Genomic DNA, 15,180 nt, shown 5'->3' on the forward strand with positions numbered 1-15,180 from the left:
GGCCCCCCGACCTGAACACCCTCACGCACTAAGCCATGGCAACAGGTCCTACGCACACGTCTTGTCTCTTATTTTTCCTCTTCTAGTCCCAATTCCAACCAAAAGCCTGGTACAAGAGACAGGCAGACAGTAACATGCCCAGGGCTACTCTCTCAACCACCCAGTTGGGCAGGAAGGAGATTAACTGCGATGCTAAGACAGAAACGAAGCACTGCCTTGGAAGGGTCTCTCTTAAAGGGGCCTTTGGCAGCACCTGCCCTGGCCCAGCCTTGGGGAAGTCAGCCCTGCTGGACCCCACTCCGGGGCCTAGGACCGGCACTGGACTCCGTCACGAGGGCGGGCAGACAGACAGGGCCGCTGCCCGAGGGAGTCACTGTCCAGCTCTGGGCAGAGCTTCTGCGGACAAGAGGCGACACACCCGAGGGGCCTGGCCTGACTGTTTGTTACGAGGGGAGGGGGCCTTTGGTTTGCAGTTGTGGGGGGTGAAAGAAAAGACAGAGAAGGACCCTTGGAGAACTTCTAAGCGCCCAGAAGAGACGGGAAGGAGTCGCAGACAATCCTGACCACGTGCACAGGGACTTCCAAAGAGAAGCCCAGGCTCACGACTGAGACTTGCGGCTTCCCGTGCACCCCCTGAGCTCGGCTCCCTTGCGTCCTCCTGGGTTGGGGATCCCCTAGTGCCGTTATGTAAAAAGCACAATTAAGAGAAATCCTCAAGGGAAACCAAAGAGGCACGGCAGCCAGCTGCTCGTCAGAGTGAAGGCCGGGGTGGGCCCCATGCCTGGCTCTCAGCAGCGCCCCACCAGGGCAGCGAGGGCCACAAAGCGTGCGCGTGAGGCACTCAGTGCCTGGCCGGCTGCCGCCTGGACTGTCATGTGCTGTGACAAGCTCCCACACCGCAAAGGTGAGGCAGGACAGAAACACTGGGCAGCACAGACCCAAACTGTGCAGAAACGTGAGCTGAAACGCGCCAAGGCCCTGCATGGCGCCTCCTTCCTGAGGCTCGCCCCAAGGACGGCTTCTGGGATGGATGCTTCCCCCAAAAGAGTCATCCAGACAGGCCTAGCGCCTGGGCAGCAAGGCCTAGAGAGATCCCACCCAGACACCAGCCCCTACGAGCAGCCAGCAGGTATCTGAGGGCCCAGCAGGGCACTGCCCAGGTCGTCACGGGGTCCATGGGACGAGGGCATCAGCCCAGACTTAGGCTTAGCCCCCCTACTTCTTCAGACCCTCTTCCAATTCCATCAGAGGTCATCTGTCTGAATGGTGAAGGGAATGAGTCTTTCTTAAGCACCTACTATGTGCCAGGCATGGTGCTAAGCACTTCTACAAATACGATCACCACTGAGTCTCACAGTGACCCTGGCAGGAGGTGCTGAGATTATGTCCATTTTACAGGTTAGGAAATGGAAGCAGGCAGAGGCAAAGTGACTTGCCCAGGGTCATATAGCTAGGAAGTGTCTGAAGCTGGATTTGAACTCAGCTCTCTCTGATTCCGGGCCCAGTGCACTATGCACTGAACATCCCCACCACTAGGACAGAGCCACGGAAAAGCGGGGACACCAGGTCCATCTGGGACAAGGGAAGATGACCCGGAGCAGAGCGATTCCTGGCCAGGCCTTCAGCAGCAGGAAGACGGGCTGGGAGTCCTACATGGGGGCGAGATCAGGCACCCTGACCACCCAGGGCCCAGGACAGAAACCTCGGCGGGTGCTCCTGGGGGGGACTCAGCCTCGCTTCTGGGCTCATCTCCACGGACAGGGAAGGGGAAGGCGCCTGCCCTGCTCTCCTCTACTCTCTAGTTCCGAGGCCCCGTGCGGTGATGCCAGGGTTACAAAGCGTGATCTCGCCAGGGACCGCGCCTCTCGCCCCTCGCTCACCATCCGCGCGTCTGGTCAATGCCTTCGGCAATGAAGTCGGCGGGGAAGGCTTCTTCAAACCCCCTCTTGTTCTCGAAGGGGTAGTGGACCTGGGCGTAGGGCATGCTCCCGCTCTCGAACCAGCAGTCGAAAACCTCGGGCACTCGGTGCAAGGGGCCCTTCCCCTGGCGCGATGGGATCGTCAGGTGGTCAATGCTGTGTGAGTGAGAGAGAGCGCCGTCTGTTAGCACCCAGGAGGGCAGGCGCCAGCAGGCTCTGGACCCAGCCCGGGGAGCCCGCCTGCCACCACTCAGACCCCACTCGGGGCCCCGCACTGACCTCTCCCTGTGGAGATCCGAGACCTTGGCTCCCGTCAAGTCTTCCAGCTCCGCTACCGACCCGACGCAGACCACCTGCCCGAGACCACGAGTGCCAGGTCAGAATCACCGCGCAGGACGCGGGCTGCGAGTTCTCACTGAGGAAGGGGATCCTCTTACAAATGAACAACCATGACCTCCAGCCCCGTCGGGAAACGGCCAGGCTCGTTTCTCAGTGGCGGGCAGTGTGCTCCACTGGCTAGAGCCAGCCTTGTGACCGGAGCCGGCACCAGAACCTCCCCAAGGCCAGAGAAGAGTCCTCTGTGAGTGGGGAAAGCCTCCGTCCACCACTGTGCACGATGGAGGGGCCCGACGGGCCGCCGTCTACACCACTCCCTGAGGGCCCTGGGGATGGGGGCCCCTCACCACGCCCTTACCTCTTCCAAGTCGTCACTGACCCACAGTGGGATCGGGGTGCCCCAATATCTGTTTCTGGAGATGGCCCAGTCGCGTGCGTCTTTGAGCCAATTCCCAAAGCGCTTTTCCCTCACAAACTCGGGAACCCTGCAGGAGAAATCTGGATCATGAGGACAGAGACACCGCCAGAGAGGGTGACCCAGGCGAAGAGACCTCTTCTCTAATGCGCTTGTCCAACTTCTTCTGGAAGACCCCCAGGAGGAAGGGGTGAGCCAAGCACCTTGTGGGGATGGCTCACGTTTGTCAGGAAGTTTGTCCTGACTCAAGTCTCTAAGAGGGCCTCTGTGCCACTTCTGTGCGCACCCGTATGTGGGAGTGTACATGTGCATGTGTGTGGGTGTGTGTGAGACACAGACAGAGTGTGATGATGAGGCCCACAGGCTCCAGAGTGGCCGGACAGCCAGGCCCCACTGCCCGCCCGGGGAGGCCGGTTCAAGGCTCACCAATAACACTGGTCATTGTTCTCCAGAAGGCTGGCCACCATGTGCTCCACTCTGACAAACCAGCTCGGGACGGCTTTGTAAATCAGTGGCGTGTCAGACCTGAGGACGCAGACAGAACAACAGTGCAGAACGTCAGCCATGATCTGTCCTGACCCAGAACCAAGGCTGTTTTCAGTTCTGGTCGATCTCCCCCAGGTGCTCTGCGAACCCCACCTTTACGTGTCCCCTCACACCATGATCTACGCCAGCGCCCCTGCCTCAGCTCACGCAGGGCTGCTACCTTGCGCCAGGAGCAGGCCATGGGCTGGCAACAGAAGGCAAGGAGAAAGCATTGCCCAACGGACCCCAAGCAAGCAGCCTGGGCCCTGGGACGAGTGGCCGAAGAGGCCAGGGAGACACTGCCCCCGGGAGCTGCAGGGGCCCTTCCCTCCTCAAGGTCCCAGCGCCCAGGGACCCTGAGGCCTGGACAAAGGGAAAAGGTCAAAAGAGCTCCTGGCATCGCCCAAAGGGGATGCGATCAGCTTGCACCGTCTAGGACTTAGGTGTCCCTATGCAGCCTCCTAACGAGCTAGTTGACAAACCAAGACGCATTAATTAGGCGCTTACTGTGCACGCTAGACAGGGCAGAGTGTGGCCAGGGATGCCCAGCCGTGCCTCTGACCAGCCCTGGACAGTCAGGGTGGCTCTTACTAAGACCCGGCAGAGGGAATGTCTGTCTACACCCGTGTGGCCTTCCCATATCCCCTGGGATCACTGCCTACTGCCCCCCACGAGGAGTCCCCCTCTCTGATGACATGCCCAGCCTGTCACAGCACACCACAGAGGCCCCAAACGCCCCGACTCACTCATCTCGGTATTAAGAGCCCGTCACAGCTAAGGCCGGCAGCCCGGGGAGGACGGGAAGACCACCCCGCGGCCGCCGACGGAGCTGCCCGCGCCCCCCGCCTCGCCCCGCCCGGCTCACCTCCAGCAGAAGGGGTAGTTGTGGCTGAAGGTGCTGGTGAGGAGCAGGCGGCCTCGCTCCTTGATGGCCCGGATGATGTCCTTATCAGCGTCCTGGGAGAAAAGACAGGACACAACAGGGATGCTCAGACACAGAGCCGGCCACGAGGGGAGGGGGCAGCAGGAGGCACGCAGGGAGAAGGCACCCAAGCCGGGGCTCAAGCGCAGCAATGGCCCCATCAGGCGAGGACGCGGAGTCCTCCCGTGGCACTGTGGGGGGGCAGACTCCTGATCAGGGGTCTGCCTGCGGATGGACGGGGCAGGGGCTGGCCTCCCCTCCCCAACACAAGGACTCCTCCCCTGGGCCAGCTCCCCTTCCATGACTGCCCCCAGGAGTCAGCTCCAGGCTGCTCACAGCCACCGGGCCTCTCTGCCGTACCTGGCTTTCGGTCACCCCCAACCCAAGAAGTGGGAGGCACAGCAATCACAGCAGGCAGAGGAGGCCAAAACGGGGAGGGGCAAAGGGCGGAGACGCCACACACGAGGCCTAAAGAGCACCTGGGGGTCCGACGTGACTATGAGACGTCAGGTCGGGGTGACTGGCCCAAGGGTGACAGGGACACGACAGCAGCCGGGGTGGACTTCATAAGACCATCGCGTTCGATCCTCCCAACCATCCCGGGAGGCTGGGGTGATCACTGTCTCCACTTTACAGATGAAGAAACAGGCTCAGAGCGGTCACACAACTACTTGGCTCTTCTGGCTGCCGCCCCCCAGCTGTCCGAGCTCTCCTCCTCCTTCTGGGTCCTGACACTCTCCCTACCCGTCTGACCAACCCCACTAGCCTCGTCCACAGGGTCATTGCCCACAGCGGCTCTCTCTGAGGGCGGCAGTGTGCCCGGCACTCCGTCCTGGGCCCTCTCCTGTGCTCTCCTCCAATGATCTCATCACCTCACACGGATTTAACTGTCACAGCATGGAACTAGCCCTGAGCTCTTGCCTGAAGGCCCATCCAGAGCCAGCCCGCCAGTCGATAAACATTTATCAGCTCCTGCTACGTGCCAAGCACTGGGCAAAGGGCCGTCCAGTCCAATAAGCTCCAGATGAGATAAAGAGAACAGAGGAAAGGCTCTGGATTCGGGTGGAATTTTCATCGGTCCAGGCCTGGGGTCAGGAGATGCAGGAGCTGCCCGGAGGCCGGGTCACAGGACCCAAGAGCACTGGAGAGGAGGGGTGGGCCGGGGGTGGGATGAGAAGTCTGCCAGTCACTTCTACCTAGACCGTCCTGAGGCATTTCACGTGGCATGGCCAGAGCCAGCTTGCCCTTTCCTCTTCTCCCCACCTCCCCGTCTCCTCCACTGTCTCCTGGGCTCACGTCACCTCTCGGCACAGCAAGGCCATGGTCAGACCCCAGCTGCCCAAAGCCTCTCTCCTGCCCCCCAGGACTGCCTGCCTCCTGTCCCTCTGTCCCCCAGATCTGAGCCCAGCTCTCACCCCCAAAGGGGCCACAACATCATCAGCTGAAAGGAGACACTTTAAGAACAAGACGTCCATGTTCTTAATCACACCTGGTTCGCTTTGCGGCTAAGCCTAAGCTTCTCCTTCCTGGATGTCGGTGTGGGGAGATTTGGGCCTGGTGTGCCGGCACACTACGAAGTAGAACGGGGGTCCTGGCAGGGGCCCCCTCCCCAGGCCAGCTCCTGCTCCCAGGGGCATCTACAGAGGGGAGGGAACGCTGGGGATGTCACCTCCCTCAGGGCCCGGGGCTCTCACCCTGACTGTCTCTGACCAGACAGAAGGGGGACTTCTTCCCGCAGGCAGCGCTGCCACCATGGGCTCACGCCCCCTCCCTGAGAGGCCTATAGCACAGGCGGAATACACCCATCAGCCCAGGGCTTTCTAGTCTACAGTGACAGGACCTCGAGACACTAGAAATGGATTAACCTCCCAATTAAGAAAGAAACAAAAGCTTGAAGGCCAACTCGTCAGCTGCAGCCAAAGAAAGCCGCCATTTTTTCGTGGACTCCATACCTTCACGTACTGCCCGGCAAAATCGGTGACCTCGGATGTGAAGCAGCCGGAGGCATCGACAGGACAGACTGGGACAGAATCTTTCTGGATAATGTGGAAGTCCATGCAGATTCGGTAATCATCCTGAAAAAGGACACGCTGGGGCGTAAACTTAATGAAGTGTGGGGGAGGGGGCTGGGGGGGACGCTGGACCCCTGCAACGAGTGAGGTACACGCCCAGGGGCTTGACTCCCACAGCCCTTCTGCCCTGTGGGATGCCCCACCTTGGGAAGGCCAACTCTGATCAGCCTGGGAAGGAAGCCGGCCAGATTTCTCCCACGGCCCCCGGCTGCCTAGGCCGAGCTGGCCCAGGGCCCGAGATTAGGAGCTCATCCTGCCCAGGCCTGGGGCACGCCCTCTCCAGCGCCCTGCTCCCTGGCGCTGGCACCTCGTACCACGCCCCTTCCAGGTTCCTTGACTCGGCAGGGCGACATGCCCCGTGGGTCCTGTCATCTTTAGCCCGCTTCCCTCCGCTTCACATGCCTCAGCCGGGGCCATCCTGATCTGTTTTCCCTACAACCCGGGTCGGTGGCTCGGCCACCTGCCCCGCCTTTCCGTCTTCTGAAGCCTGCCCAAACGTCCCTTCTTTCTCCCTGGAGCTGTTTCTCTGCACCTTCCAGCCTCGCTCCCACCAGCACCCCGTCACCTCTCCTGAGATGGATGTAGAACCCCTGACCCCTATCTGGTCATATAGGTTGCCTGGTCTACAGACCTAGGGAAAGAGCCCCCCTGACTCCTGCAGCTCCTCCCTCCTGGACCCCCCCTTGCAGCAGACTCTGGGGAGACTCGCCTCCATGGCCAAGGGAGCCTGCCTGTTACCCGCACTCTGTACCCACATGCTGGAAGGCCCTGCGTGGGTCATCTCGCAGTACTCTGGGGCCTCAGACTTCATCTCCTGCAAGGCTCTCTAGTGTTAATCAGTCAGCCAACAAGCACTGATTAGGGACCTACGCTGTGCCTTAGCAGTCTGGGAATACAAAGAAAGGCAGGAAACCAGCCCCTGCCCTCAAGGAGCTCCCAGTCTAATGGGGGGAGGGGAACAACCTGCCACCACCTGTGTGCACACAAGAGATGCGCAGGACAGAGGGGAAGTGATGTCCTGCTGGTGATGCCTCTTCAGGGCCTCGCGGGAGCACACCCCCCCTCCAGCCCAGGAGCCCCACGACGGCCTCATACTCACAGCCCCAAAGTATGGCGCCTGGTGCACCACGCCAGTGCCTTCCTCCTCCTTCACGTAGTTATCCACGAGCACGGTGAAGGCGCCATTTTCTTTACACTGTGGGGAAGGCAAGAACGTGGCCACGGTCAGGGCGCTGACCACACCCAAACATCAGCAGCTTTGTGAGGACCAAACGAGTAAGAAACACACTTTCTCCCAAAGCTGGCCGAGACCCCGAGTCTGCAGCGTCACCAGCACTGACCAGCCCAGGCAGAATCATGCCCAAAGGAAGTCCCAGAAATCCCAAGTGGGAAAGGCCTTCGAGGCTGTGCTGGGAAGGGGGGAACCGCCCACTGCCTCCTAAGGCAGCACCCCACCCCCCACCTCAGGACAGCAGCTGGGGGAGGGGACTCTGCACGCACCAAGTATGAACTGGCTCTTGTCAGGCCCACCCCAGGCTCCACTGGGACAAAACATGGCGATGGGGGCTGGACTTGGAATGTGAGTGATGCAGGAGATTCTCTGAGGGGAAGGCAGGGGAGGAAGGAAGGAGGGAAAGAGAGGAAGGGAGGAAAGGAAGGAAGGAGGGAGGGAGGCAGGAAAGGAAGGAAGGAGAGGGAGGGAGGTAAGGAGGAAAGGAAGGGGAGAGAGGGAGGGAAGGAAGAAAGGAAAATGAGGGAGAGAGGGAGGAAAGGAAGGAAGGAGGGAAGGAGGAAAGGAAGGAAGGAAGGAGGGAGAGAGGGAAGAAAGGAAGGAAGGAGAGGGAGGGAGGGAAGGAAGGAAGGAGGGAGGGAGGAAAGGAAGAAGAGGAAGCAAAGGGATGAAGTCCCTACTATGTGCCAGGTACTGGGCCCACTGCTTTACAAATATGATCTCATCTGATACCCATAACAACCCTGGGAAGTTGGTGCTGTTATTATCCTTATTTTACAGAAGAGGAAACTGAGGCAGGCAGTAGTTCAGGGATTTGCCCAGGGTCACTAGCCAATAAGCACCTGAGGCCAGATTTGAACTTGGGTCTCTTGGCATTCTACCCACTGAACCACCTTGCTGCCTTTGTGTCCCCCCCCCCTCCTCCAGCCCATGTCCAAGCTGTCACGCTCCCTGGACGTGCGCACACATACTCACATCCTTCCCAACACAGGGATCCAGAATGGAGCCTGACAGGGGCAGCTAGATGGCGCAGTGGATAGAGCCCTGGCCTTGGAGTCAGGAGGACCTGAGTTCAAATCTGACCTCAGACACTTGACACTTACTAGCTGTATGACCCTGGGCAAGTCACTTAACCCCAATTGCCTCACCAAAAAGAAAAAAAAAACCAAAAACCAGAATGCAGCCTGACACCCAGACCAGGCAGGGGCTGTAGCTTCTCCTATGTTGCCTCCTGGCCCCCCAAGCCCACCCCCCAGCACCGTAGCTCACAGCCTGCGGCCCCTGAATGCCTCCAGACTGCCCCAAGATCAGCAGCTGGCCAGCCAGACCCCTGCCCCCACCCCTGACCTCTGGAGTCCATCTTCTGAAGCCAAGCACGGGAAAGGGGGCTGCCAGGGCCTGGTGTCACCATGCCGAGAGCAAACAACTTTCCCTGCTGGGCCCCCGTTTCCTCCTCAGTAGGATGGGGGGAGGACCGGTTGGACTCAGCAGCCGAGGTCCCCCCAGTGCCCGGGGAAAGGAGACCTGCCCCCGTGAGGGGATGAGGAAGGCGCCAGGTTGAGTCAGCTGAAATGAAATCTGACCCCCAAGAACAAACACAGGCCCTCATGTGACCGCCTCTGTCCCCAGGCTCAGGGTGAAGGGCCTGAGGGTCCCTGGGCCAGTCTGTCCAACTAGCCTGCCAGCCATGGTGCAGCCCCTCCCCTCCTGAGCAGGGGAGGCCACCAGCCTAGGCCCCGAGGGGGATCTGTCCAAGGCTAAATGGGCTGGCAATCGGGCCTGCGGCTCAGCCTGGGCTGGCTCTTCCTGCCGCTCCTCAGATCCAGCCGCCAAGGCCCGAGGGCTGGCACTCAGCTGCCTCGCTCCAGGCCGAGCCAAATGAGGGTGGGAGAAAAGGGCCACAGAGAAGCCAGACGCCATCTCACCTTCACAAAATACTCAAACATCGGCTTGTAGCGCTTGCCTTTGAGAGAAATGCCAGGAAACCTAGGAGGGAACAATGAGTTTTCAATGAAAATGAAAGTAGCAGGTGCAAGGCTCCTTTTCGGTTTCTATTTGTCCATAAAAGGGGACGGTGGTGCTAAGAGAGGCACCCAGCGACATGACTCCCGCACCCGTCAGTGCAGCTCACCCCTGATGGATGTGGCCAGGCACGGGGTGGATCCACAGGGATTCGTGCACTCACCTTTCCAGGATCACGTAGTCGCTCTCTGACTTGTACAGCGCCGCCAATCTGGCTTCCATCAAGATCAGGATCCTTCCCGTAGCGGCATCTGGGAAACCGGCCAAGGCAAGCAGGGGTCAGCTACTAGCACAAAACTGCCAGCTGACAGGCCCCTAATCCTGGGGTCACCCCCAGGCTCCAAGCAGGGAGGATGGAAAAAAAACCAGAGCTCACAAGAAGGTGATGCCTTATGGCTCAAGTCACCCAAAGGACAGCAACTCAGAACCGAGCCAACAGGCCTGAGGCGGTCAGCTCCAGAGGCACTTGGGCCTCCATACACCAAGGGTTCTCCTCTCCCTGGTATGCTGGCCTCCCCACAAAGGGTGATTGATCAGCAGGAAACGCATGGGGCTAGAGGATGCCTTGGGGTCCTTCTAGGTCTGACTCTTATGACCAAGCCTACCCACGGGCGGCGGAAAGGCTGAAGAGTGACCAGCCTGCCCTCCAACCAGCAAGACCAAGAAAAGAGCGGGGATCAAAGTCTCCTCAAGGGCCGAGGCCCTTTGTAGACACGCAGTGCACTAAACCAGTGAGAAGTGTCCTTGCTCTACTGGTGACCCTCTATTCGGACACATTCACCTTCACTCAGAGCCCAGGCGATCACAGCCAGAGATTGGGAGGACAGGAAGCAGGCTGAGGCTGAGCAGACAAAACCTCTTAGGCGAGCTGCCTGTTCTTAAAAAGCCAGTGGTAATGGAAGCTTTTGGAATTCATCTTCCACAAAGAAGGGATCAATCCTCCCTAGCAAATCTGTGTCAGAGGTAAGAGAATTCTCAAGTGGAATGGGGCCAGGTTATCTGGTGCCATGTTCTCTGTGCTCACACATGTGCGCGCGCGCGCGCACGCACGCACGCACGCACACACACACACACACATATATCTATGGGACCAGTTATAAGCAAGGGCCTGCAGGGGCATCCAAAGACCGAGTCAGAGGCTCCATCCCTTCCTTCGTCAAGGGTCAATGCCTCAGGAAAGAGAGGCATTGGCTGGCACTGGCCTTGAAGACGGAGGGGGGTGGGGTAGGAGGGCTGCGTCAGCGTGGAGTGCAGGGATGCTAGAGCCAGAGTGACCGCTCAGCCACAGATGCTGTGTTCAGTTTGGTTTTGGGAAAGGGGAGACCCCCACCAGCCACTGGGGAGAGCCCGAAAGGCGAGTGGAGGGAGACACAAAGGATGGGGCCCAAACCCAGAGGAGGCTGGCTGGCCTCCAGCCTGGCCGCGGGGCCTGTGCTGGGTATAGAGCAGGAGACTAAGAACAGACCGGAATGGGCGTGACCAGAGGCACTTAGCACAGGGAGCTTAATACATGTGGACCTCCCACTGATCAGAGCCACCACGGGATCTCTATTCCCTTTGTATTAATCGCACGTTCGCTCCTTGTCCCTCCATTAGGATAACAGAATAACAAGGCACGCTGGGAGGCTTGGGTTGGGCTCCAGCCATTAAGGCTTGCTTCATTCTCAGCTCTCTGGCACACAGTAGGTGCTTGATAAAAGCTAGTGGATGGACTGCTACGATGACCCCAAGGGCAGCTTTCTCAACATCCACCTTGGGAGAAAGTCCCAGGGGCTGAATCCTGCCTCCCCCAGCCTCCTCATCAGTAAAACAGCTGAGAGACCTAAAGGATAGTGACCAACAGCTCTTGCTGACCACATGGTCGTTTGGCCAGCGGTGTTGTAGGGCTTTCTGTAAGCAGCCCCCCCCATCTCAGCAATGCGGGCTGCCAAGTGAGGACACCCCATACTTGCCTTGAAGCTTCACATACTGAAGGTCCGGATTCACGCAGAGGGCCAGGTTGCTGGGCAGAGTCCAGGGCGTGGTGGTCCATGCGACCAGAGATACAGCTTCATCTTCCTCCAAAGGGAAAGTGACAAAGACTGAAGGATCTTGAACATCCTGAAATGAAGAAGCAACAGGAGGGAGAAATCATCTTGAAAAGGGGTGCCACTTACCAGTTTTTAGACGGCAAACTCAGCACTTTTTTTATCTTTTATTCTATTTGTTTTCCAAACAAGCACAGAAAATATTTAGTGCGATTGTCAAGTAAAAGAATGAATCAGATACAATGCCTCATTTAGCTCTGGTCATCAGGGAAAATGCTTTTCCAAATAAAGCTTATCCCAAATTTTTTTCCTTTCAAATGTTTTGTAAAAAAGTTTATAAAATTTATCACACACATCCCTGCCTCAGGAAACAAAGTGTGCCAAATGTAGTCAGCTCCCACTTTCCCAATGTCCTGTAATAAACAGTCATCTCCAGCAGGTGGCTCTGCTCTTTAACTTCTTGTCCCTTACTGGTTTTGGTGGTTCCAGTATGTGGAGATGAGGACAAGAGAAAGCTCAGTTCCTTAGCTTATTCCTGAACAAAAAGCAGAATGGGTCACAAGTGCTAACATTTGTTGAGCCCTTGTACAAACACCATTTCTCTGGAGCCTTCCAATGTTAGAACCGGGCTGTCCACTTTACAAATGAAGACGCCAAAGCCCACAAGGGACTTGCCCAACCCCACACAGCCAAACAGGGGTGGGTCTCCAAGCTAGGCTGAATCACTCCTCTCAGAGTAACTTTTCTCATTCTAACAAAAAAGAGGCCAAAGGGGTTCCCATGGGAGGTCTGTTTAGCCCCTGGACTTGGCAGGCCCCACTTTCCCCCCTCAGAGGCTCTCACTGCTTTCTGGGAGGTTTCTCTGTAAGTAACGGTCATGGATGAGAGGGCAAAGGCCTGCATCTTAGACTAGCCATACAAGCCTTTGCCTCCTGGGTCACTCCTGTCTGTGCCTTCCCATAAACCCAAAGTCCTTTTGAAATGGCTCCTCTGCAAAAACAACATAAAAAACATACACCAAATCTTGGCTGCTGCTGAGGATACACCATCTTGGCAACAACTCTAGCCCCCCAATTCCAGGTTTGACTTCTCATGCATCAGTCAGGAGGGCCCACCTGAGGTGAGGTGCAGAGGCTGACAGAACCTGGCCCGTGGGTCCCCGAAGGAGCCCCAAGCTGCTCCGTGACTGACTCCAGACCCTGGGAGGAGGGACCACTGGAACAGGCACGGGGTCAGGCAACCTTATCTCCTATTCCAGCCTGCGCTAAAGAAGACCCCTCACTTCCCATGAAAAAAGCCGAGCACTGCTTACTCACACTACACGTGACTTCCCGCTAACCCTGACTGTCCAATTTTAGGTACTTGAACCTCAGCTGTCAGGCACTGACCACTGCCCGACGTGTTTGCTCTGAACTCTCCTGTGTCTCCCTCCTTTCTTCAAGTCCCACCTCCTACAGGAAGCCTTTCCCAACCCCTCTCATTCCAGTCCTTTCCCTCTGTTCATTATTTCCTATTTATGCTCTATAGAGCTTGTTTCTACCTCTTTGTTTGCTTACTATCTCCCCCACTAGACTGGGAGCTCCTCCAGGGCAGGGACTGTCTCCTGCCTCCTGTTGTATCTCCAGTGTCCAGCACAGTGCCACGTACACAGTAGATGCTTAATCAACCTTGACTGAATTCTCGCTGGTGGGTGAGTCCCTCTGCGTGGCCCTTCTGGCTCTACTCCCTCTTCTCTGCATCACTTCATGGGAGCCTTCTGGGGTTTCTCCCTGTCTCACGGATGCCAGCCCAGGAATGTGCCATCACCTTCATTCACCACACTTGTCTCTACCCTCCCACACATATCATGTTCCCCCATGCCCCATCACCGGGCACATCTGTGTTCACCAGCGTCAGGCTATTGCAGGGGCAGCGGTTTGGACCCTTTGGGGCACAGACAGCCCCTTTCCGTCACCAATGGCTGGACCAATGCCCACCCCCGACTCCAAATGCTAATGTCAGACTTTTACTAAAGACGCCACACATCAGCATAGACAGCAATAGGCACCCTCACTCTCCCTTCATCTTACTGGGCAAGCATCCAGGGCTTCTCCATCACAAATCATGGTGCAGTTTCTGGCTTTACATACATCTTTTTGGTCAAACAGCTACTAAAAGTCTGACGCCCAAAATCTAGGGTCAATGGAGACCTATCACCAAGCCAGAGAGTCAACAAGAAATGCAAATTGTCAACAACCACAGAGTAAAAAGGTTTTAAATCACCAATAAAAGAAATGCAACTCAAAGGGATCTCAAAGGTGGCAGTAAGAGTCAAAAAAAATCAATACCAAAGGCAAAGCAATGCCCCAGTTGGTCCTAAGGTCCTGAAAAAACGCCCCTGGTCCCAGCTCCAGAGGAAGGTCAGGCTTGCCAGCCCCAGGGAGCAGGGGCCCAAATGTCCTAGGAGGGTCAGAAACGCACCCAGTTCGGTTCCTGGGCTGGTCAAGGTGTGCCTGGGTCCATAAGTAGTACCTGCACTTACAGCCCAGGGGAGATGCGATGTACAAGTGTGTAAACAGAGTCACCCAACTCCTCCTGTTCTCTTGTCTCACCATCTCAACACGGACGTATGCCCCAGGGAATTCAATGACAGAAGGACCCCCTGTACCCCAAACATTCGCCTTCACACACACACACACACACACACACACACACACGCCCCAAGGTCAATAAGCAGGAAAAGAACGATGTGCCAAGAGCCAGGAGCAAATGAGCTGTGATTCAGGGGCATATTCACACCTCCAGACGGAGATGGTGAAATGGGAGGTGAGGAAGGGCCCAAAACGAATGGACAGAGCTCGAAATAGTCCAGGGTCCTCCCACCGAAGAACACATCTGCCCCTGACCTGAGGCCTCCTGGACCCCATGTAGGTAGGCTGCACCCGGTGCTTTTGACTCTGCTCTACTAAAGCAAACACGCCACTTGGCCATTCTGACCAGCCCGCCTCACCTCCGCCCTCCCCAGCCTACCTTATAGTTCTGGTGGGACTCAAAGTTGGAGAGAGGAGTGTTGCAGGCTGTCGAGAAGGGCATCACCTTCACACCGCGGTAAACTAGCCCTTTGTCGTAGAGCTGCCGGAACACCCACCTGGCGACGCAGGAAACCCATCAACTTTCCTAGGAAAGGGCAGCCCGCCCGGACCACTCTCTCCTGCCAACCGGCCCACAGTCACCAAGACTGCAGGGGCCGCCTCCTCCTCCTCTGCAAATGTCTGTATTGGCCTAGCCAAGTGTGGACAAGGGAGAGTGGCCAGTGGATTATTTGGCCCTGAGGGACAAACCCATGTGCTGAGGAAGGCAGAGGGAGAAGCTGGGGGATTGGCAGGTCGAGTGGGGGTGGGGCTGCACTGACAAAAATCTCACCTACAAGGGGAGCCCCAGTAGCCCAGCCTGGCCTGCTGTCCCAAGCCTGGAGCTTCTGAGAGGCCTAGCCATGGCCCAGCACGAGCCCCCAACTCACCACACTGACTCCATGAACTCGGGGTACAGGGTTTTATAGTCATTCTCAAAGTCAATCCAGCGGCCCAGCCTGGAGATGGTGACCTGGTGAAGTAGGAACAAGGTCATTAGTGAGCAGCAGTGTCTGCCATCTCCAGGAGAGTTTCCCAGGCTCTTTCATCTGCCTACCACGGGAGGGAGCTACTGCTCACGGGGCGGTGGGTGAGCCTGGGA

General features: G+C 57.6%; 1 protein-coding gene across 1 annotated transcript in view; it reads right to left on the reverse strand.

Annotated features, from left to right (window-relative positions):
- The window catches only part of IARS (isoleucyl-tRNA synthetase), a 39,738-nt gene that overhangs the window by 19,361 nt on the left and 5,197 nt on the right, over positions 1 to 15,180 (reverse strand). Inside the window, exons 5-16 of the mRNA XM_027835819.1 lie at positions 14,969 to 15,051; positions 14,479 to 14,596; positions 11,395 to 11,542; positions 9,606 to 9,693; positions 9,346 to 9,406; positions 7,289 to 7,384; positions 6,070 to 6,192; positions 4,061 to 4,152; positions 3,097 to 3,195; positions 2,614 to 2,740; positions 2,199 to 2,272; positions 1,881 to 2,075 (exon numbers count right to left, since the gene is read on the reverse strand). Of these exons, the coding sequence (XP_027691620.1) occupies positions 1,881 to 2,075; positions 2,199 to 2,272; positions 2,614 to 2,740; positions 3,097 to 3,195; positions 4,061 to 4,152; positions 6,070 to 6,192; positions 7,289 to 7,384; positions 9,346 to 9,406; positions 9,606 to 9,693; positions 11,395 to 11,542; positions 14,479 to 14,596; positions 14,969 to 15,051 (1,304 nt within the window). The remainder of the gene's footprint in view (positions 1 to 1,880; positions 2,076 to 2,198; positions 2,273 to 2,613; positions 2,741 to 3,096; positions 3,196 to 4,060; positions 4,153 to 6,069; positions 6,193 to 7,288; positions 7,385 to 9,345; positions 9,407 to 9,605; positions 9,694 to 11,394; positions 11,543 to 14,478; positions 14,597 to 14,968; positions 15,052 to 15,180) is intronic.

The sequence above is a fragment of the Vombatus ursinus genome, unplaced genomic scaffold (genome assembly GCF_900497805.2).
Source record: "Vombatus ursinus unplaced genomic scaffold, bare-nosed wombat genome assembly UNPS02014817.1, whole genome shotgun sequence".
NCBI classification, from domain to species: domain Eukaryota; kingdom Metazoa; phylum Chordata; class Mammalia; order Diprotodontia; family Vombatidae; genus Vombatus; species Vombatus ursinus.